Source organism: Mandrillus leucophaeus, unplaced genomic scaffold (assembly GCF_000951045.1).
Source record: "Mandrillus leucophaeus isolate KB7577 unplaced genomic scaffold, Mleu.le_1.0 Scaffold221, whole genome shotgun sequence".
Taxonomy (NCBI): Eukaryota; Metazoa; Chordata; class Mammalia; order Primates; family Cercopithecidae; genus Mandrillus; species Mandrillus leucophaeus.
The window spans coordinates 3,071,125-3,095,416 of record NW_012102266.1 but is presented as its reverse complement, the minus strand read 5'-3'; the positions used below and the strand labels follow the sequence as shown (position 1 = coordinate 3,095,416).

Sequence of the window (24,292 nt, the reverse complement as noted above, 5' to 3'; positions counted from 1 at the left end):
AAAAATTCCTTGAAATTTGGAAATTAAATAACAATGTTCCATATAATCTATGGGTTAAAGAAAAAATATTTTGAACTATGTAAACAGGTTATCAAAATTTGTGGAACATGGTTACAGTAGTTATTAGAGAGGAGTTTATAATTTTAAATGCTTATATAAGAAAAAAGAAATCTAAAAATCAATGAGTAAAAATTTGACTTTAAGAAATTAAAGAAAAAAGAAGAGAAAAATAAATCTAATGTACATAGAAGGAAGGAAATAGTAAAGGTAAGAGCTAAAATCAACAAAGTAGAAAATGTGTAAGTAATAGAAAAAAATCAGTGAAACTAAAGTCTGATCCTTTGAATTGATTTTTAAAAATTGGTGAACCTCTAACCAGACAAAGAGATAACAAGAAAATAAAAATGTAGACCAATAATATTAATGAGTATAGACACAAATATCCTGAACAAATTTTGGCAAATCAAATCCAACAGTGTATCAAATGTATAATACACTACATGGACCAAGTAAGCTTTAACCCAAGAATGCAAGGCAAGTTTAATAAATAGTTCAATTAACTAACAGAAAAAAGGAGAAAAACCATATAATAATTTCGACTGATACAGAAAAACATTTGACAAAATTCAATAGTCACTCATGGTAAAATAAACAATTTCGAATGAACTAAAAATAGAAGGAATTTCTCAATTAATAAAGGGAGTTTAATGAAACAACTAACGTCCTACTTAAAGGTACAAGACTGATTGCTTTGGTTTATGATGAACAACAAGGATGGGATACTAAATTTTAGCATTTGTATTCAATGTTGTACTGGGCATCCTATCCAGTGCAATAAGGCAAGACAAATAAAAGAAGCAGAGCATGTAGAAAATCCTAAGGAAACTGAAAAAGAAAAACTACTAGAACGAATAAGTAAATTTAGCCATGTTGCAAAATGTGAGGGTACTGCACAAAATTCCACTGTATTTCTCCATACTAGCAATGAACAACTGGAGACAAGAACTCAAAAATAATTCCATTTATGAAATATCAAAAATAAAATACTACGGGATTCATTTTTAAAATTATGTATAATACTGCTATGTTGAAAGTTACAAAATATTGCTAAGAAGAATTAAAGAATACCTAAATTAATGGAGAAATATAACATGTTCATAGATTAGAGGAATCAATATTATTATGTCAGTTCTCCTTAAATTGATCAGTGGATTCAAGGCACTCTTAATTAGAAAAGTGAATTTTTATAACATTGACAAGCGAATTCTGAAATTTACATGGAAGATGAAAACCAAATAAAAACAAAAGCAGAAGAGTTAAACATATTTTGAAAAAAAAATAAAAGCAGCACAACTGGAAGACTTATTACACCTAAGTTGGAGTCCTACTGTAAAGTTAGAGTAATCAGAGCAGTATAGTTTTGGCATAGGAATAGAAATATAGATCAAATGAAAGGAATAATGAGTGAATCCTGAAATAGACTCACTCATCCATGGCCAATTGATTTTTGATAAAGGTATCCAGTTACTCAATGGGAAAAAAGGTAATCTTCTCAACAAATGGTGACAAAACAACTGGATATCCATGTGGACAATAATGAACTTCGGCCCTTACTTCATACCATACACAAAAGTTAACAGCAAATAGATCGTAGACCTAAATATAACAGCTAAAACCATAAGCTTCTATAAGAAACCATAGAAAATCTTCATGACCTTGGGGTAAGCAAAGATTGCTCATGTAAAACCTAACAAGTATAACCACAAAAAAAACCCCACACTTGATAAATTGGACTTCATCAAAATTAAAAACTGCTGTTTGAAAGACACTATTAAGAAATTGAAAGACAAGAAACAGACCGGGAGTGTATATTTGTTATATATATATATCTGACAAATGCCTGGTATATAAAGAACTCCTACAACTCAATAATAAGAATCCAAATACTTGATTAAAAATTGGGCAATAAATTCAGACACTTTATCAAAGAACAGCTGGCATGAGAGCACATGAAAAGCTGGTAAACATCTTTTATTGTCACCATCATTAGTCAGTAGGGAAACGCAAATTAAAACCATGATGTGATACCACTATATACTCACTAGAATGGTAAAAATAAGAAGACAGAAACTACCCAGTTTTGATGAGGATGTGAAGCAATTATATCTTGCTGGTGAGAATGTAAAATGTTTTCACTTTGGAAAGCAGTTCATCTCTGTATATAGTTAAACACACAGTTACTGTATGAATAATTTTACTACTGTAAATAAGAAAAATAATAATGTATGTCCATAAAAGGACTTGTTCAAGATTGTTCCTAGCAGCTTTATTCATAATAACCCCATATTGAAAACATCCCCAATGTCCATCATTTGGTAAACTGGTAAACAAATTGTGGTATATCCATACAATGGAATACTACTCAGCAATAAAAAGGAACAAACATCAGATACAGGCACAACATTAATGAGTTTCAAAAACATTGTGTAGAGTGAAGGAAGTCAGACACAAAGGAATATGTAAGTGATTCCATTCATATGAAATGCTAGAAAAGACAAATCTAATCTGTAGTTACAGAAAACAGCTAAGTGGGCCAAATATGGGGTGGAATAGAGGTTGACTTTAAAGGGGTGCAAGACAACCCTCTGGGGTGATGGAATTGTTCATTATCTTGATTGAAGCAGTGGTTACATGTGTGTACATTATTCAAAACTCATGAAGCTGTACAATTAATATGAGTGTAATGTATTTGTAACTTATGCCCCAATAAAATTGATTTAAAAATTAAAAGGAAAGTGGGGCGACCAAGTTTCGTAAAGCAAAATGTCTTTGGGTAATAAGTGGCATGAACTAACGGCCAATTTCCTTAGAAAACAGCCAAATGGATTAATCACCTCTAGAATTATTTGTGCCTGTGCTGCCCAGATCAAAGTTCCAATTCCTGGCAGAAAGGGTCTGAGGGGCTTAGCTTAGGTCAGGTGCTCTCTTCTGGACAGGGAAAAGGTGGACCATCCTGACTGAGCTTCCCGCCCAGACTGCTGTCCTTGTGGCAGGGGTGGTATCTCAAAGGTAAATGGAGGTACTGTTACCAGAGAAGGGGCAATGATGACTGCTAAACAAACAAACAAACAAACACCAAAATAGTCTTCCCCTGCGTGTTCCCAGGGAGAGTAAAGAGGATGGTGAGGGGCTTCAAACATATCTATGTTCATTCATTCCATTCATTTATTCACTCAAACATAATACGGAGTCTGTACTATTTTCCAGGAGGGTTATTGAGTAGGGACGCGAATGCTCTTGAAGTCTCTCTCTAAAAAAAAAAGAGTTCTTATTAATGGGAGGAAGAGAAGCCTGGTAGGAGACGATTATCTGGAGTGGTTATGGGGCGCAGCCTGTTTTTGTTTTTTGTGGGGAGAGGGGGATAGAATTCAACGACATAAGAAAGAACTTTGCAGCAATCAGATTTGTACCTTTTGGGGTCCTGTAAAAGCTGGAAAACTCTTTAGTCTGGAAGAGGAAGATGGACAGACAGAGAAGCAGATTCCAGAATTCACGTCCTGTCCAACCCACAAATGGAAGAGCCCGTTCATGGTTTGAACATTCCATCACTGGGCCTCCCGGGGCCTCCTCGGCGAGTCGGCAGAGGGAGCTATTCCCCAATAAATCGCCGCGCGAGGCCTCGGAGGACCTGGGGGGATTTTCCTGCGCGTCCCGGGAGTTTTCTCTCCGCCCCGCCTTGATAAAGCAGACTATCCCACCCTCCACCCCCTGCCTTCACCTCCCCGCCCCACCTTTCCGTGTACTTTGCTGCCGCATCACATTCTCTGGCACGGCTTAATCACCATCCTTTCTGGATCCCACCTTTGCGCTTTCTCCCCTGACACCACTGAGGACCCGCCGTCCGCTCCAGTTGGCCGCTCGGGCGCGGCCACCATCCCACAAATCCTTACAGAGGGTCTAGAACACCTCCCAGGGACTTTGACGAGGGACTCGCATCCAACGTGGGTTGGGAATCAGGCGGGCACCCACTCTGACACCCCTTCAGTCACCTCCTGCGGTGACCCCAACATTTGCTAACTTCGCGACCAGGCCTTTTGCCAGGTCACCCACCAGGCAGTAGAAGCCGCTCAGGCAGGGGCGACTCACGATCGAGGTGCAGGAGTCGGGCCGGTAAGATCCTGCGTGTTGCGCTAGGGACAGAGCGCGGCGCCAAGCGACAACCCCCCAGCGGCCACTGTCCCGGCAGCAGCAGCTGCAGCAGCGGCAACTGCTCGAATCCCGGCCCCGGCTCGGGTTACCCGCCCCCCCAGCATCTCGGGCCAGACAGAGAAAACCTTGTTCAAGTTTGCAGCAAGTACTTTCCCCGTGCGCAAAACTGGGGGACTGGGAACGCGCTGAGACGTTCCTCTTTCCCGCGTCTCCACCTTTACGCCTGAAAGAAGACTCCCAAAGATCGCTTTCTTCTGGGACACTGCTTGGACGCTAACCGCGCGATTGGAACAGATTTTGTGTCTTGGCTGGCTTTGGGTGAAGACCGGGGAGAAAAGGCTGCGCTGCGATTCTCAAGATCTCTGGACTTGGGTAAGAGTTGGGCAAACTCAACCCGGGCGGCTGCTGGACCTTGGCCGGACGCCGGAAGGCTTCTCATGGGCGGGGGGCACATTTTCCTTAGCCAGGGTACCGGGGTGCGAGGTGGGGCGAGATGGGCTCAGTCTGCGTTTGTCATGGGCTTCTCGAGGGTTTATTGTTGTTTGCATTTGGTTTTGTTACATGGGATTGTGTAGGAAAATCTTGGAGTATTTTTGATGGAGAGACATCCTCATTACGCATTTTATTTTGCATAATTCCTACTCTTGTATTGCCTTGCCCGTGTTTGTTTCCTTTTGCCGAGGGATATAGCTGGTTGTAGGGAGATTTGTGGGGAATCGGACTGAGGTTGAAAGGCAGTTTCAGCTGGGCCCTTTTTTCCAGGTCAGTTGAACTTCCTCTCTGGGATCTTCACTCTTTTCTAAACTTCTCTTTCTCCAGTCCTTGGTATTCAGATCGTGCAGATAACGCTCTAGGCTTGCGGGATGCTCCCCCTTCCTGAGTTCTCAACGATCAGTAGGGATGTGAGGTCGCAGTCTTAGACCAAAGGGGCCTTGTCAGTATGCTTGGCTCCTTAGGGAGTGCTGGGAGGGACGGTTTTTCAAGTAATAGTTAAGAAAGATAAATCCGGTGTTATCTTTTTCTCTTAAATTTCTTTGTTAGAGGACTTTTACGCCTGGTTTAGGGAAGTGTTTTGTCCTTATTTTTCTTTCTGGAAGTATTTTCCTTAGTGACACTACTGAGTAAATGAATGATGGCAATATCTTGCTGCTTCTTTAGAAAATATGCTCGTGCAAGGATCCACATTCTTTAGGAGAAAGTCAAAGCTGGAGATTTTGTTAGCCAAAATTAGCCATTATTATTGTTCTTAGTCAGTGATAACCAGGCTGTGCCAAGGCAGAAGAGAATGACATTTCTTCTTGGTTCTTGCCTTACTCCTTTATATCCTGGGACTCCCTTTGTGTATAGGTTTCCCAAATACAAATGCTTCATTCCTTATGGACAAAAAGACTGGAGTCAACTTATATTATCCAGAAATGTCATCTTCCTAACGTGAGTGCTCCAAGAGGTCAGCTTGCTGGGAACTTTTAATTTTACCACTGAGAGGTCAAAGAGTTCAGTTGGTAAACTCTGGGCACGCGCCAGCCTGAGTTCAGCTCACAACTCTGCCACTTTCCAGTTGTGTGATTTTTGGGGTAAGTTACTTAACCTGTTTATCCACATATGTAAAATCAAAATGATAATAATAACACTTACATCAGAGGACTGTTAAAGGGATTAAATAAGTTAATGCGTGTGAAGGACTAACAAGCCTGACACATAGTAGGCATGAATTAGCTATTATTATTATTGTATAGCTAGCATTAACTATTGTTGTATCCCTCTAGTATAGCTTCTATTAGCTGTCAGTAAGTGTTAGCTATTATTCCCATTTGGATGGACTTTGAAGGCTGTGCTCATCTGTAAGCTTCACTACCACCTATTGTCACACTTAGCTCAGACATGATCTTTGTATTGCTCTTTTGTTGTGGCACTTTCAGTAGGAAAAATAAAGGTGCATGTGGCAGAGCTGGAATTTATAGCGTGGTGGGTCATGGATACTTGGAACAGGTGATGAGGTGGGAATTCTACACTCAGTTCACAGCCTGTATACCTCCTTGGAAATCCTTTGCATTAATATACTTTCTTTAACCTATTTTTTAGGGGTCACTTACTTGTTCAGTAAGTATTTATTAAACATCTATTACATGTCAAACACTGTTTTAGGTTTTATATTTTAAAAATGGCTATGTATGAGTATTGGCTTTATGTGCCTCCGCCATTTCAAGTGTGTGACCTAGCACTCTATAGATTAAATTCCAAGTATTTTTAGCCACACAATTTCCATACTCGTTAAAATGCACGTAAGAGCACATTAAAAGTGCATATCATTGAGAAATTGAACAAAATATTCCCTATGACCTCAAGCAGATTGCTTTTCTCCATTTAGGCATCAGTTTTATTATGTAGAAACTTGTATTGAGAGGTGGGGAAAGAGTGGAATAATCTCCAGTGTTCCTTCTGGCTCCAAAATCCTTAAATTAGCTGCCTTACTTCATTGTTGGCTGTTTTTGAACCCCCTCTTTTCTCTTTAGCTTTTGTTTTAGGTACATAAATTATGTTACTTCCATCTTTGCATATTACTCAGAGTGAGTAATAACATCGATAATTAATGAAAAGGGAAAAGCATTTACCTCTGTCTGTATTTCACTAACTATTCTCAGACTTTGGTTTATACCAGAAGCATGAAGTGGGGATATTTGTTAAAATATTAGAGTGAACTATGAGGAATTGTTGATATTTGACCATTTTTGACCTAAATAAATGGCAATTTTGTATGGTTCAAACTATATAAACCTTAACCCCTTCTGCCTTGATTTGGATGTAGTAAGTTTTCTGTGAGTTGTGAGAAGTCTGCATTTTTACAAGTTCCCCAGGTGATTCTAATGCAAAACCCAAGTCACATGCTCATTTAGCAGCAGTGAATTTACCTTCTTTGGGATTGTCTGCTTGGTCTAATAGTGTATTTCTAAAATGCAAATCTGATCATGTTACTCCCTTGTTTAAAAATCTTTGGCAGCTCTCTGGATGGTGAATGTCAGTGTTACCTGGGTGCATGTTGAAAATATACATTCCAGGGCTTCACCCCAGATGTAAGGGCCAGTAGTCTGCATTTTGAGATCTCCAAGTGAACCTGGTAGAGGTGACCTCAGATCACATTTGGAAAAACACTGACTTGTAAGTCTCACCTCCTTACCATGATACACAAGACCACCTTTGCAGCACTTCTTAGGGTTATTTTCTGCTTCTCTGGTCCCCAGCTCTCCAGCCCGCACTGATCTTGATCTTGTTACTGTCTCAAGAATACGTTGTGCACTCTCACTCTTCCATGACCCAGCTGTGTGTGCTGCTCCTTCTGCTGACAATGCCTTTGACCCTCTTTCCTGTCTAACCAACTACTTACCACCCATTCATCGTTTAAGACACTATTCAAATCTCTTTGAAGACTTTCCCTCTGAAGCTTCTCTCAATTCTCTCATAAACTTAGCGATATGTCATGTGAGTTCCCATTCTTGTGGATAGCTTTAATATAGCATTTCTCACATTGTATCAGCTATGTTTATTACCTGAATGTTTATCCTGAACGGATTGGTGAGTTCATCATTCCTTATTGTAAGCTCTTATACAAGTGACTGACCCCATTACATAGTTATGTAATAAATGCCTAAAGAATGTTGGAGAAAAGTAAATGGATGAATGATAGTCAACATTTTCTTAGCACATTTTGTTAGCACATAAAGTGGTTGGGACAGTATTGTATACATATGAAGGGTGTGGAAAAGCCAGTTGAGAATTTCCAATTTGGCTGGACATAGACTAGAGAATTAATAACTTCGAGTGGGGCTGGGCATGGTGGCTCACACCTGTAATCCCAACACTTTGTGAGGCTGAGGTGGGAAGATTACTTGAGGCCAGGGGTCCTAGGCCATCCTGGCCAACATGGCAACACCCTGTCTCTACTAAAAACACCAAAATTAGCCGGGAGTGGTAGCACATGTCTGTAATCCCAACTCCTTGGGAGGCTGAGGCACAAGAATCACTTGAGCTTGGGAGGCAGAGGTTGCAGTGAGCTGAGATCATGACACTGCACTCCAGTCTGGGTGACAGAGTGAGACTCTGTCTCAAATAATAATAATAATAAATAATAACTTGGATTGGAAAAGGACAAGACAAAATATCCAAGGAGGACTTATGAAACACCAAATGTCACTGAATTAATGTTACATGTTGAACATTATTGCAGGACGTATAATGAAGAACTGAGCTTATCCTTTAGGATGGTTTTGGTTTGGTTTTTGGAATGACAGTGTCAGAGCACTGGAATGGAAGTGCCAATGCCAATAAAAATAACCAACTTTGCTCTGTGCTTTTCCGTTTATAAAACACTTCTGCCTCTCTTTTTGATTAGAAACATGGTGACTGGTTCAATACTGTCTTTCCTTCTTTCCTGAAAGGACACATTCCTGAAAATAGGTCTGAAGATTGTATAAAAGCCTACATATTATAAGGGATTCTGGCCCTAGAGAGCCAAATATATTATGAAATCTCTAATTATGCCTTGCTATTTAGACACAGCATTCAGTGTATACTCCTTTTTCTAATTTTTCTTTCTTTAAGCTTTCCACAATTTTGGTTATTTTCTCCTCATTTCAACAACAGTTGACCAGTTCAAGTTCAATAAATGTCTGATTCAGATGAAAAGATTTGCCATTTTTGGCATATCTAATAACTTCTACCTTTGTCTTACTTGAGTTTATGAGACAAACACTTCTCATAATTACTATTAGGCTTTTAATTTTCCCATTTCCCATTCACTTTTTTGTAATAATGAAAATATGCAATAACATTTGAATAAGTGTATGAATAATTCTCCAGGTAATGACAAAGATGGTGATTCTGCAAAAATTGAACTATTGGCTTATGGGCAGCTGCACCATAAAATAAAAACAAAAAAAGTTCATTCATTGGCTGGCATCTGAGTGTCAACACAGGGCAGGGAGGTAGTAGCATCAATAGATGTAGTACAAATATCCACATTGATGGACTTCAAACGAAGCAATATTGAGGACTGCCTATGCTCTCACTTTTCTCAAGCGTGTGTACTGTACCCAGTATCTGGTTTCAATAGTTTAATTTTAAGAATTAATGTAAGATTCACTGGGTTCTGTTGATTTGTCTTCTTTTAAAATTTTGTTTCTGAAATGAACTTTTTGTAGCTTAGTATAAGCCTGTATCATTTTCTGCCAACCTTTGGAAGTCTTTTAACTGGCCTCCTAATCTCTTTATTCAGTTATTCATTCATTCTTCATATCTGAATGTCCTGAAATTTTAATTTATCTTTTGTCTCTCTTTACCATTTTAGATTATTGTTCACCATGATCATTCTAACTCTTTTTAAATATAGTTATTGCAGAGGACTAATTTAGAGCATTTAATAAAAGGATTTCTCATACTATGAGGGAAAAAAGAAGGTACAAACCAATGTTATATTTTACTTTACAGAACTTTATTTGTGGAACGGCAAGTCACTGTGTGGGTGTTATTTGATAATACAAACTGTGGCATTAGCCAATCTGGAAAGTGTGAATGTGATAATGCATCCTGTTATTATGGTTGTTCATTTTTAGCAATTTCCTCTCATTTCATTTCTAGTTATTTATCCTCCCAAATAAAGAAACTATGTACAGCATTTAACCACCTCAATTTCCTACTCAGAGGGCAATAAATTGTACCCCTTCCCACTTCTAAGACAAAGAAAACAGTATTTCAGTATGGAAAACTTCATCTTGATAGGTACATGTACAGGATATTAGCATCTGTTAAAAACATCTTATCTTTGGGAACATCCTAGAGGATGACTAAGTACCTTGTCATTAACGTCTCGTCTGACCCAGATGAGCTGTACAGATTTGGCTGGTTCTCAACATAGCCACAGGTGGTGGTTCCCAAGATGGATCTTTTGAATACCTTCTGCTGAAGAATTTTGTCTTTTTTTAAGAAATAATTTTTTGATGGCAAATTGAAAACCAAATCACACAAATTTAACTTGTTCCTCACAGAGTGAAATAGAACTATGAAATTTTTGCTTGGTGGCACAGAAGACTAGTCGTACAATCAAAACAAAAAAATTTAAAGATCCACCCCTATTGACGTCTTGAGAAAAGTACTTGAGTTTGGATGAAGAATTGATAAAAAGATGTGACTTGGTTCTTTGAAAAAGTAATAGGTTGGAGTTATACTTTTTGTTCCACCAGTTTTTTTTTTTTTTTTTGAAATGGAGTTTCATTCTTGTTGCCCAGGCTGGAGTGCAATGGCGCAATCTCAGCTTACTGCAACCTCTGCCTCTGGGGTTCAAGCGATCCTCCTGCCTCAGCATCCCAAGTAGCTGGGATTACAGGTGCATGTCAACATACCTGACTAAGTTTTGTATTTTTAGTAGAGATGAGGTTTTACCATATTGGCCAGGCTGGTCTCGAACTCCTGACCTCAAGTGATCCGCCCGCCTCAGCCTCTCAAAGTACTGGAATTACAGGCATGAGCCACTGTACCTGGTCGTTTATCAGATATTTATTAGCAGTGTAGGGCATAGGGATAAATACCATGTGTAATTACCAAGAAGCTCTTGCCTTCAAGTAAAAAACAGATTAAAAAAGTACACATTACATGCCTGTATAAAATATCTCATGTAACCCATAAATATATACATCTACTATGTACCTTCAACAATTAAAAAAAAATACAACTAAGCAGGTAAGCCTGGGCATAGTAAGAGCCAAGTGGCAGTTTTGAGACCTGCCACAAGAGCTCACTGGAGGCTTCCTGGCAGTGTGGGACCTTGACGGAGAGATTTGAATGGATGGGGCATCTTAGGTGGGGGAATGGGCTCAGCAAACATGTGGTGGCAGGAATTTACAAGGCATCGTCAAGCAATAGTGATTAAACCATTCCACAGTAGTGGTGAGCTTACATTTGAGAATCATTTTATGATAGGCACTTACGGGACCTGCCCATCCCCATAGTACTATCTGTGTTAAAGGAACCCTTCCCATTATACTGCAGTTATTTTATAGAAACTAGATGAGATTAGGGAGACCTATTGAGATTCAAGTAAAAGTTGGCTAGAAATCTTCCTCCCTATTCCATGAGAAGGTGTAAAATGAGAAAACTGTTCTTCCTTTCAACCACTATGGGATTCTTGGGGCCAGAGATGGAGACAAAGCTCATATTTCTTCTAGTGTCACCTGGATCTGAATTCATATTTTCCCTTAAAAAGTTTAAAGATGATCCAAAGCCACCCACCCAACCACGAATAACCTTCACTTCATAAAATGCCACCAAATGTGTGACTTGAGTAGTAGAATTTTAAGGTTTGGGACTATGGAAAGAGTTCATATCTTAACACTTAAAACTAAACATGAAACATCCTTGCTTTCTAACAGTTCATCTACCATTGCCACTTTCTTACCACCCATCTTTTTCTGAAGGCTACCATCTCCATCAGGTGGCTTCAGCGCTGTCCTGCTGTCCCTGCATTCCTCCTCTCTTGCTCATTGATGACCTGCCCCCACATTCCTATTGTCGTCTGAAGCCCTCATCATTCTCACCTGTCTTCTTCCCAGGTGTTTCTTCCTCCAACACCAAGATTTGACAGTGTAAATTATTTGTCCTTCCAGTATCCTCCCTGCTTTCAGTTGGTTCCTTAAACAGATGTGCAAAATCAGACCATGAGTGAAGTTAGAAATGCTTGAGGCGTGTTTACCCTGTGCTCTGACTTTAGAGGCATGAGAATCACCTGCAGATACTGTCTCCTCCCTAGATTTTGATTCAGTAGGTGCATAGTGGGGTCCCAGGATGTATATTTTTAACAAGGTGTACTGGTGCAGGTGGCCCATATATGCATGATACTCCTTGTTAGACTTATAGTGCCCCATTCAAAAGGCATGCGTTTTTTGTGTGTTTTTAAATTTTAGTGACTTGGCCAGAGGGGGTCACAGAGAATAGCGGGTCTGTGAGAACCCGTGCCTCTCCTCTCTACTTGAAGGGACAATGGCTGTAACACAACGCTGTTCATGTGACAGCCGGAGAAAGGGACCCATTGTTCAGGGGTTGGCTGATGTGCCATTCTGCTGCGGCCAGCCGTCCAACTGAGCTTGGTAGCCCCAAGGAAACAGACACACTTAAATCAGAGAGACAAAGAAAGGAGGTCAAGGCCTTCCACAGTTAAACTACTTGCAGCAATGTGTCAGAGATAGGATTTGGGAAGGAAAAAAGTAATTCCGAGGAAGCATCATAAATCCTCTGGTTTTGGAGCTGCAGACATGGCGTTGGGGGAACACAAGTCTGTCAGAAAGCCAGTGGATCTTTGGCCAAGGAAGAATTATTTTCTACTGCGTCACACTGATTGCAGAACTTATCTGATTGCAGGATTTTATTACTGATTTTAAAAATAAAAAAGGCTCCCTGAATCTCCAGGCTCATCAAAGGTACCTGATCTGAAAGCCTGCCTAAATCAAGGTCTATGACTTCAGAGAACAATTCTGTGTTCCTGGAAATGGTCACTGTGTATATGATATATTAATAATTCCCTTCCACATCGAGATAGCTGTTTTGAAGCTAAGAAGTTTTTGAGTATGAAATACAATGAGCACCATTAGAAAGTTATTGATAAGTTTGGACAGTTATGAGGCTGGGGGACTCTCCAGATGCTGTTTAGATACCCTCCCTCATCCCTAACTTTCAAATTGGATTCTAGCCCTGGAGGGAAAGGGTTGCAAACTTCCTGTAAAGATCTAATCCCGAGCCCAACAATTGCTTACATTCTTTGTGTCAGAAGAAGATTCAAATTCAAGGTCACAGCCTTTGCAAAGGTCGCAGACTTTTTCCACAGGATTGTTCTTTTAGCCTGATTACTCCCTTTATGAAAAAGTATGTCATTCATTCAGCCTTTGCCTCTGGGTTTCTTTCAAAGGGAGACTTAGTTCCTAGTTCCTGTGGATACTCGTAGGTGGCTTTTCTTTTCTTTTCTTTTTTTTTTTTTTTTTTTAAGTTAGGCACAGAATACAGACACGAATGAGGCAGAACAGGGAAAGCCTTTTCTGGATGTGATGGGTTCTGGAGAGCCCATTTACACCAAATGTTAGGCAGCTGGTGTTCACTGGCCAGTAGGAATCCTTTTGTCTCTGAGATAAGAGGTTTGTATCCAGGAGAGGGCAATATGTGATTTGCTTGAGGTCACTTAGAGCTCTTAGTAATTAAGTCTGTCATTGTACCTTGATTATAGATTATCATTGCAAATCCATTAAAGAAGGAGGAGCAAGTGGATTTCAGAGAGGCAAGTGGCTTTATTTTCTTCATTAGGTTTTCATTCCCCCCCGCCTTACATTTTGTTTCTCCTTTACTAAATGGTTTTGCCAATGATATAGATGACTTTGAAGTGGAGAATGGGAAGAGGAGACTTCGTGGGTGGGAAAAGGATTGTGCTAAACACTCTCCTGATTAGTTCATTAATTTTCAATTTGTTGCCATTAGGCCTGTTCATTTGGCTCCCCATTTGTGTGATATAGAGTGGCTTGCCCTCAGTGCTTCAAGGCCTGAATACTGCGCTATCCTTGAAGTTCTGTGTAGGTGCAGCACTTTTTGAAAAAAATAGGAAAGTTAAATGGTCCCTTTTATTGTTTTTGTTTGTGTCCCAAGTAGTACATATAATACTAAATGATTTTGTAGGCATAATATGCTTAATGGGACTTAGTTTTGTGTCAGAATAAGGGCCCTGCCCAATGAGGGCTTCTGGGATGCTGACATTACATTTAATCTGAGTACTGGTTGTATGTGTATATTCAGTTTGTGAAAACTTATTGACTTGTTCAATTTTGATTTATGGCTTTTCTTTCTGACTGCATTTTACACTTCGATAAAAAATTCAAAAATTAAAGCCCCATGTTTAATGTAGAATTAAGAATCTATCATGATGGGAAACTGGAAACTCTCACATAATTTGAATCCTGGTGCAGCTGGGAGGGCCTAGAGCTTTAAATACCCATCAATTCACCCTAACTTCTATAGCCAGAGAGCTGTGTGTCAGAATGCAATGCATTAGCACCATCATAGGTGATTGCTTTACTTCTCTAGGCAGCGAATCCAGTGCCTAAGAGATCAATAGTGTTAGCAGAGCCCCACTCTTTAGAATTTAAAACAAATGCACCCCTCTGAGTTGGCCAAGTAGCAAATCTTTTCATTCCCACTTTCCACCCTCCTCCCATTCATTTTAATCTGTCAGGAGAAATCAGAAGACTCTACAGATTATGGATGTTTTCCTGAACCTTTGGATGACATCTCTCTTATAGTCTAATATTAGAATGCTTTGTTTCCCTCCAATTTCTGTAACTGGGATGAGTTGATATGGGGGGGTGAAGTCTTTGGCTTATCTCCGTCACTCATTTCCACTGACACTTCCTGACTCCTCAGTGAGCCACAGGAGCAATACCTGCAAGCCCATGCTTCCAGTCCCAGAACAACCTGTTGTCCTTTTCCTCTTAAGAAGACCCTTGCCATCCATGTGCCATCCATCCAATGTGGCGCTGCATACATTACACCAAAGTGAGTCATGAGTCATTGTACTGATAGAACATTCCAGCTTGCTTTTATAATATGGAGCTGGTAGACTCAAATGGAGAAAATAGGAGCATTTTTTTTTCTCCGAAAGAAAATTTGGGCCTTTCGTTTTGAAATGGGTGCAGCACATCTATGAGAGGTCTGAGTACTCAATGTGTACCCTTCATTTTGGTCATTGGACTTACAAGTTGGATGTTGATTTACGCGAACTCATGTGATTAAAGTTGTGGGTTAGCTTCTTCTCCGAGAAAACACCAAATGGCAGATGACGCTGGTGCAGTGGCGGGGAGTGGGGTGGCCTGGTGGCCCTGGGATGGGGAACCGCGGTGGCTTCCGCGGAGGTTTCGGCAGTGGCATCCGGGGCCGGGGTCGCGGCCGTGGACGGGGCCGGGGCCGAGGCCGCGGAGCTCGCGGAGGCAAGGCCGAGGATAAGGAGTGGATGCCCGTCACCAAGCTGAGCCACTTGGTCAAGGACATGAAGATCAAGTCCCTGGAGGAGATCTACCTCTTCTCCCTGCCCATTAAGGAATCTGAGATCATTGACTTTTTCTTGGGGGCCTCTCTCAAAGACGAGGTTTTGAAGATTATGCCGGTGCAGAAGCAGACCCGTGCTGGCCAGCACACCAGGTTCAAGGCGTTTGTTGCTATTGGGGACTACAATGGCCACGTCGGCCTGGGTGTTAAGTGCTCCAAGGAGGTGGCCACCGCCATCCGTGGGGCCATCATCCTGGCCAAACTCTCTATTGTCCCCGTGCGCAGAGGCTACTGGGGGAACAAGATCGGCAAGCCCCACACCGTCCCTTGCAAGGTGACGGGCCGCTGCGGCTCTGTGCTGGTGCGCCTCATCCCTGCACCCAGGGGCACTGGCATCGTCTCAGCGCCTGTGCCCAAGAAGCTGCTCATGACGGCTGGTATCGATGACTGCTACACCTCAGCCCGGGGCTGCACTGCCATCCTGGGCAACTTCGCCAAGGCCACCTTTGATGCCGTCTCTAAGATCTACAGCTACCTGATCCCCGACCTCTGGAAGGAGACTGTATTTACCAAGTCTCCCTATCAGGAATTCACTGACCACCTTGTCAAGACCCACACCAGGGTCTCTGTGCAGCGGACCCAGGCTCCAGCGGTGGCTACAACATAGGGTTTTTATACAAGAAAAATAAAGTGAATTAAGCCTGAAAAAAAAAAAAAGTTGTGGGTTCACAGACAAGATTCTGATGTTCTGGGTCTATTGCTGACCTTGTCATTTACTGTATGAGGTATGACAACCTGCGCTGGGATCCCTTCTCTATCATTGAAATCTTGGTGACTTTGGGCAGGCTACTCAAGCTCTCTAAAGCCTCTTTTCATCAAATGTGAAAAGATAATAGCATATACTTTTAGCATATACTTCAAAGATGATTGCATTTAGCATAGTGGTAGGCACATAGTAAATGCTCAATATATATTAGTTATTAACACCAAATAATGTTAAAATAGGGAAGAATAATTAACACATCTAGGAATCAGGTCTGCTTCTTATGAAAGAATCATTCAGATGCTCAAATAAGATTCTATTAATTAAATGCGGATGTTAGAAAATGCTGTCTCTGATAGAAGGCATAAACTATAAGGAATTTACGATATTTTGGAATACAAAACAGCTAAATTTACTTATAAGCATAAATGTCTTTTAAGATAGTATGTTACTAAACAAGAAGTTATTTATCTTAACTATAGAATTAGGATGAGGCTGCTAGTGAATGAATTTGTTTTTCCTTGGTAAGATGTCAGCAGAATTGAAAACAGGTGTTCAAACAATGTCTCGTGTACAAATGCTCCTAGCAGCATTATTCACAACAGCCAAAACTATTATTTTGGGTGGAAACAACCCAAATGTCCAACAACTGATAAGTGGATAAACAAAATGTGATATATTTACATAATGGAATATTATTTAGTCATGGAAAGAAATGAAGTATACATGCTACAACATGGATGAAGCTTAGCAACATTATACTAAGTGAAAAAAGACAAAAGACCATATATTGTATGGTTTCATTTATATAAAATATCTGGAAGAGGCTACTCCACAGAGACAGAAAGTAGATTAGTGGTTTCCAGGGTCTGGGGGAAGAAAGAAAGGAGGAGTAACTGTTTGATGGAAATGGCTTTTTCTTTTAGGGCAATGGACAGGTTCCAGAACCAGGTAGTGATGATGGTTGCACAACAGGGTTAAAATGATGAATGTTTGGTTATGTGAATTTTTTAAAGGTTAAAAAAATTATTTCAAAAAATCAGCAGATGTTTACATTTACGTGAGATGTATCTGCATAGATCAGTTGACCCCTGGTCATGTGTGTGCTATGAGACAAGCCTTTGTTGCATGCTGAGGAGAATACCAAAAAATGGCAAGATGCAGCCTTCAGCACCTTGCCAGTCTGTTTATGAGGAAAGGAAAGGAGGAGGAAGCAGGTAATCTGTTCCAAGTGAATCCATCTCAGAAGGAGAGAGCACCAGATTTGGTGACCAGAGAAGGCTTCTTGGAAGAGATGGGACCTTGAAAGATGAGTGAGCTTCATGTAATCACAGAAGAGGAGAGAGTAGCCCAGTGGCAGAAATGAACAACCCTGGGGAGGGAGAGGAGTATGGGCAAGGACAAGCAGGGATGGCCAGACTAAAGGATTTGTATAATGGAATATCAAGAGATAAGATTGGGGTCGGGCGCGATGGTTCATGCCTGTAAGCCCAGCACTTTGGGAGGCCAAGGTGGGCGGATCACTTGAAGTCAAGAGTTTGAGACAAGCCTGGCCAATATGGTGAAACCTAGTCTCTACTAAAATTCAAAAATTAACTGGGCATGGTAGTGTGTGCCTATAATCCCATCTACTCGGGAGGCTGAGACAAGAGAATTGCTTGAACCCAGGAGGCAGAGGTTGCAGTGAGCCAAGATTGCATTACCACACTCCAGTCTGGACAACAGAGCGAGACTCCGTCTCAAAAAAAAAAAGTAATAAGGTTGGAAGTGTAGGTTGGAGCCAAGCAGGGAAGTCGTGGAAAGCTGGCTGCCAGTGCTTAAACTCACCAGGCAGTAGATAACAAAGGCTTATCATTGATGATAAGAATAGAAAATGAAATAAAATGGGGAAGATAATAAGGAGACTATTGCAGTAATTTCACTAATTGTAACACAACCCATCATTATTTATTCGGTAAATATTGATTAAGCCCTCATTATACTCCATGCAATCTTCTATGCTAGGGACAGGGCAATATCTAAGATCAAACACATTTCCTGTCCTCCTGGAGTTGCATTCTAGTACACATTTCAAGCATTGACTTCTATGTCAAGTGGACAAATGTAGTTGAAAAGTTAAGGGGTGGATGTATTAGAATGTAGTGGGACATGGGTCCTAGAATCAGATTTCTTGGCTTTGAATCCTGGCTTCTGATTGTTGTTAACTGAATGTATGGCCATGAGCCATTTACTCTATGCTTCAGTTTCCTTATAATTTAAGAGGGGATAATTATGGTAGCTCTTTCACAGAGCTGTTATGAAGTTTAATTGAGAAAATAAATGAAAAGGACTTAGGATAGTACCTGGCATGTGGCAAATGCTCATTAGGGCTTTCTTGTTTTTTGTATCTGAGTTTTTAATTTCTACTCAACGATTTGTCTCGGTCACTTCTGTTTTTAATGGAGTGAGTCTATTTCAGAATCTTGGCTTATTGTATCTCAGGTCTGAGCTCTCTTTAATATGCTGTATGATTTGGGACATTGAACTTGTTGAATTAATTAGCATACAAACTCTGCCTTCCTAATTCAGGCAAGCTGCAAAATTCTTTCCAACAGATCACAGTCCTGGTCTTGGTTTGGGCAGAAACTTCTAGATAATGCTCCTTCTAGACCCTGAATCAAGAAGTCTTTTGAAGCATCCTGACCTGAGAGAACCTGACAGGTGACCAGACCTTAGCACATCTAGTATCCCTCTGGAGAAAGCCAGAGTTTGAATTTAATTTCTTTGTGTTACCACATCATAAGGGCCCTGGGCCTTCTCAGCTCTCTGTACCTCTATGCCTCTTTCCATGAGCTGGGATGAAATAACCAACTAGAACAACTATCAGGACGTATGTCTTTTTTTGTTTATTATTATTAATTTTTTGAGACAAAGTATGCCTCTGTCGCCCAGGCTGGAGGGCAGTGGCATGGTCTCAGCTCACTGTAACCTCTGCCTCCTGGGTTCAAGTGATTCTCCCACCTCAGTCTCCCAGGTAGCTGGAACTACAGGCGCCTGCCACCACTCTCTGCTAATTTTTGTATTTTTTGGTAGAGACGGGGTTTTGCCATGTTGGCCCAGCTGGTCTTGAACTCATGACCTCAAGTGATCCACCCGCCTAGGCCTCCCAAAGTTCTGGAATTACAGGGGTGAGCCACTGCAACTGGCCTGGAGGTGTGTTCTTATGAGTGTATTAAGAAGGATGCCTTGGAGCTTGTGTAAAGAGATTGCATAAGCTTTGAGGGCCCTTCAATCTGTACCATAAATTGATTGTAGAATGTAAGCTCCTTGAGCAGATAGAATCAATTTTATTTTCCTTTCTACTCCTAAATGGTTAAGCATAGAGCTGTGGACTGAATTGTGTCCTTTCCCACCCCCTAAATCCATTTATTGAAGTCCTCACCTTCAATATGACTATGTGAGGAGAGCTTTTAGGAGGTTATTAAGGTGAAATGAAGTTGTTGGGTGAGGTCCTAATTTGATGGAGTTGGTCCCCTTAAAAGAAGAGGAAGAGACTGATTGCTGTCTCTCTGCCATGTGATGACACAGTGAGAAGGCGGCTGTCTTCTATTTAGAAAGAGAGCCCTCACCAGAAACCAAATTGGCTAGGAACTTGATCTTGGACTTCCTGCCTCCAGAACCGTAAGAAATAAATTTCTATTGGCTAAGCCACCCTGTCTATGGTATTTTGTTAACAGCCTGAGCAGACCAAGGCATTAAAAGAATATTTGTGGACCTAATTTCAAGATTATTCAGAATTGTGATGACATAACAATAACATGATAAACTGAACCTAACCCACAGTCCTAATAGTCATTTAAATGGATAATGTTGACTTCATCTCTTACCATATATTAGTGAGGCCAAAAGGTTACAAAATTGGTTGGTTAAAATTCCCCCAAGACCCAGTTTTCCTCTAGAGGAGGTGCTAATGAGCAGTGAAATAGATCAAAAGTTAGGGAGAACCATTGTCGGAGAATATGAGGTAAAGAAAGAGCCTGGACAGTTTGTACTTCAGACTTCTAGTTTTTGAACAATTGGCCTCATAGCTGTGTTTTCATAGGACGCACCCAGATTGGAGGGGGTGAAAGTGTGAGGGGAGGCTGAGCAGCAGAGGCCTGCCAGTGAGGAAACACTTCACCTGGGCTAGTAGACATGTGAGGTGGTTCCTTGCAACCAGGAGAAGAGATCCTGCTTCCAGAAGAATGACGACGGTGCCTGAGCCCAGCCAAGGATTCAGGTGTGGAGAGTTCCTCACTATAGCTAAGCCAGATGGTCCACTTTTATTTTGGTGAAGGCCAACCTGAAGCAAAGGCACTTTTCTTCCGCCATTAAAAAAAACAACAAAGCAAAAACAGAAACAAAAAAGCTTGTGATGTGGAGCTCTGCCAAGATAGGGCTGGAAAAAAAAGTCCTTTGCTTTCCTTCCAAGGCAGTATGTAAATGATGCTTTGTAGTTTTGTTTGTGCAGCCACTGGGGATGGTTTAGAGTGCCTCACTGAAGTCCATGGCTGCTATAGAATCTGATTTTTATGATTATGAATATCGTATAAGCTGTCTAGGTCCAGTTGTCATCTCCCTGCACAATCATCTTTGGTTGAAGATACTGAATTATATTGAATTGTTATGGAAGCCAAATATCTTCTGAAAGTGATCACCTAAATCTGCTTATGGAAGTTCAAGCATGTGCTTACGTGTAGCTCTGTCCCTAAAGGACAGGACTTTGATCTTTCTGGCTTTTTCTAGAGTTTAGGGGTGGCAGGCATTAACTGAGACATTAACTCTTCACCCAAGGAGGGTTTCTTATAGCTTAACCTAAGGGGTTTTCTGCTTAGCTGGAGAATTTGGAAGACCGTTTTTCATTTCTTGACCAGGTTGTGCTATTTACGAAAATGAGGCCATGTAATTAGGGCCCCGGTGGTGTGTGGATTCACTCACTGGCACAGAAGAGAGACTACAGTGTTTTCATGGGTTAGTGGCTGACTGTGCCCCGTTTCCTTTAATGGTAAATATGTCACTGCTGAGAAGGATGGCAACCAAATCCTGACAGGCAGATTTTCAGAACAAAGTGTTAGTGAGCGAAGAAAGGTCTGTGGAAGCCAGGGAAGGTTTGTCACTGAGTTCTAAGGAACAGTTCTTAAAAAAAACCAAGCAGCTTCCCAATCTGTCTAGGATTTGGATCCAGCATAAGTCAAACCCCAGGTAGAGCAAAACTCTTTTAGCGTATGCTGGGAACCACCCTGCCCTTCTTCCATGGTGCACTTACAGAAATGAGAAGGGGACTGGGCCTCACGGCTTGGCTGTGACTGCTGTGCCCCAGAAAGAGCCATGTGCAGTGGCCGTCCCATCCATTCACTGTGGCCCAGCATTGTTGGCAGCTAAGCGAAGATGCTCGCGGGTGGTTAGCGCTGGGCCTCAGATTCCTTGTTGAAGGCCCAATGGGGAACCCATGGTTAGAGGAAAGAAGTCCAGGCGAAGCGGAGCTACTTAAGGAGAGACTTGCTTTTAGGAGGTTTCGCTTCATTGACTCAGTTCAAGTTTTATCTTAAAGATACTTTATGCTGGATTGTGGGGGGTGGTGGAATCAGTCGAGTTTGAGATTCCAGCATTACTCATGAGCCAAGCTTAGCTGCCTGCTTTTAGAATTGCATCAACTTGAGGTAATTTTTTTTAATGTTTTCTAATCCTGGAGCAAATGAAAAGCATTGACAGTGATGCAGATTTCAAGGCTAGTGTCACTCATCTATGAAAATGTTTGTTTTGTTTTGCTTTGGCATGGCCTTGGACGAAACAACAATAAGAAAATGCTTCCAGGATGAGAGAAGAACACTTTTCCCCTAGAGTTCTGTTAGATAACCCAGAATTGTAAAGAAAAAAAAAAATACTGGCTCTGGGACCTAAAGATCTTGCCTGGAGTTGTAGCTTTGCCACACCATTTGATGTTAGACACCTGAGAAAACTCTTATGTGCCTCAGTTTCTTTCTTCACAAGACAAAGAGATCAAAAAGGCCCTTCCCAACCCTGTGAACTTGACTAGGGAGCCTCTGGGGGCATCTCTGGGGTGTTGGGGTGGTAGCTGAGTAATGGGAATGGAGTGGGCAAGGGTTCATCACTGGCAGAAGCTACAGCAGAGCCCCAGCTTTGCCTGGGCTAGCCGTTTCACCTGGTCACGGAGCTGCACACCAAATGGAAGTTATAAGACTGTGTGACTGAAAGTGTTTATTTGGAGGATGAGTACTAATATCTAATATCTGTGCGGCAGCTGTTTCCCTGGGTGCTCTTCCTCTACCTTGGCTCATGGTGAGGGCACAGCCTCAAGAACTCTGCAGATATGTCTCTTCAAATACATCTTTAGCATAGTCTCAAAATTTCACTAACTTCAGACGAAATCCAAACCTTCTTCTATCCATGATGGAGATATTTTCTTCCACTCCACCACGATAGATCTTTGTGAACATGTATAAAAATTAATGTTGCTGTCTTCTTTTATTTTGAACTTACAAATTAAAATAAAAGGAAATTGTTGGCTTTAAAAAATTTTGTAAAGTCTGTTTTCTGTTTGCCAAGAGACTCTGATGGCACAGAACTTCGGTTCAGGAGTGTGGTGTGTAAACCCCGGTCCTTCTCCATGGGGTAGTAGAGCCCCGGGACTCTAATCCATGCCACATGCGATGACCTGAGCAGACCCTGTAGGAAAACAGAAGCCTCGCTGTCCCCTCATGGAGCAGTTGCTCACAGTCCGTTGTACAGCTGTGGCCTGCTTTGTTGGAAAGTGCAGCATGACTTGATCTTTTAAGCTCTTTTCTCCCTATAGGTATTATAAATAACAACTGGTCTGTGGGAGTACCTGCCAGGAGGGCTTGAGATCTGCATTCTGTACTCAAAAAGCATTGTTTTTTGTAATCTTAACTTCATTAGCAATTACGAGAGAGGAGAAAAATAAAACCCAAAAGCAAAGTGACTTTGTTATGACCCAGAAAATCCAAATTGGGGAAATAAGAATTGAAATTGAGAAAGACAAGCTCCTTTAAAACCTCAAATTCCTTAGAACTTTTCTGAGAAAGTAAGGAACACAAACAGGTCCAGATTCCTAAGATATTCCAAGTTCAACAAGCAAATCAAAGTTTGAATTCAGGCAGGCTGTCGTCGAGAGCTGGAGTTCTGACATTGCACAGTGACTTCAAAATGCTTGACGCCCTTTTGATTTCCGTGTACTTAAAGTTAAGAGAAAGTTAAATTGCTTGATGTTGGTTTCTGTGTGTGGGTTCTGGAGGGCTTGCCATCTGTTTTAGAGCTCTGCAGAACCGAGAGGTAAAATTCTGGGACACCGGCCCGAGGAGAAGGGGGTGATGAGACCAGGCTGACACAGGATCACACTGTTGTTATTACGTTTTTCCTCCTTCCACTTTCAAGTCCTAGCAACTCTATTACCAGTCCATGTGTGGTCCTTGTGATCCGTGGAAGAATTCATGAATATCTGTCTTAATCATGCAGGTGAGTAGTGAAAAGAAGTAAACAAGAGTTCTCACCCTTTTGGGCAGACATCTGTTACTTACTCCTTAATACTAGCTTACTTTTAGACTTTGTGAAATATTGTGGTAAAATGCACATAACATACCATAAAATTCAGCATTTTTAATGTATGGTTCTGTGGCATTTTAAGTACGTTCACACTGTTGTGAAACCATTACCACCGTCCATCTCCAGAACTTTTTCATGATCCCAAATTGAAACTCTGTACCCATTAAATAGCAACTCCCCATTTTCCTCTTACTAGAGCCCCTGGCAACAACCATTCTACTCTCTGTCTTTATGAATTTGACTATTCTACGTACTTCATATAAATGAAATTGGACAGTATTTGTTCTTTTGTAACTGGTTGATTTTACTTAGAATAATGTCCTCAAGGTTCATACAAGTTGTAGCGTGTGCCAGGGTCATTGCTTTTTGAGGCTAAATAATATTCCATTGTAGTATATACCACATTTTGTTTATCCATTCATTCATTAATGGACATTTGTGTCATTTTCACCTTTTGAGTATTGTGAATAGTGCTGCTATGAACATTGGTGTACAAATATCTATTCAATTTTCTGCTTTCAATTCTTTTTTGGGTATATATACCCAGAAGGGGAATTGCTGCAACATATGGTAATTCTATGATTTTTGAGGAATCACCATACTGTTTTTCTACAGTGGCTGCTCCATTTTGCATTTCCACTAGCAGTGCACAGAAGT

At 41.0% G+C, this 24,292-nt stretch overlaps 2 protein-coding genes across 3 annotated transcripts in view; both read left to right on the top strand.

Annotated features, from left to right (window-relative positions):
• The first annotated feature begins 4,369 nt into the window (after window positions 1-4,369).
• The window catches only part of MEGF10 (multiple EGF-like-domains 10), a 169,036-nt gene continuing 149,113 nt past the window's right edge, over window positions 4,370-24,292 (top strand). The window contains exons 1-2 of the mRNA XM_011981200.1: window positions 4,370-4,581; window positions 13,469-13,519. The gene's annotated coding sequence lies outside the window, so the exon portion shown is untranslated. The remainder of the gene's footprint in view (window positions 4,582-13,468; window positions 13,520-24,292) is intronic.
• Window positions 15,027-15,990, top strand: LOC105540530 (40S ribosomal protein S2-like). Of its 2 annotated transcripts, XM_011981199.1 has the most exons (2): window positions 15,042-15,433; window positions 15,608-15,984. In XM_011981199.1, the coding sequence occupies exons 1-2, from the start codon at window positions 15,065-15,067 to the stop codon at window positions 15,938-15,940; spliced, it is 702 nt and encodes a 233-aa protein (XP_011836589.1). In that variant the 5' UTR covers window positions 15,042-15,064; the 3' UTR covers window positions 15,941-15,984. The 2 variants fall into 2 exon arrangements, with proteins under 2 accessions (XP_011836588.1, XP_011836589.1); XM_011981198.1 differs by having other exon boundaries at window positions 15,027-15,990.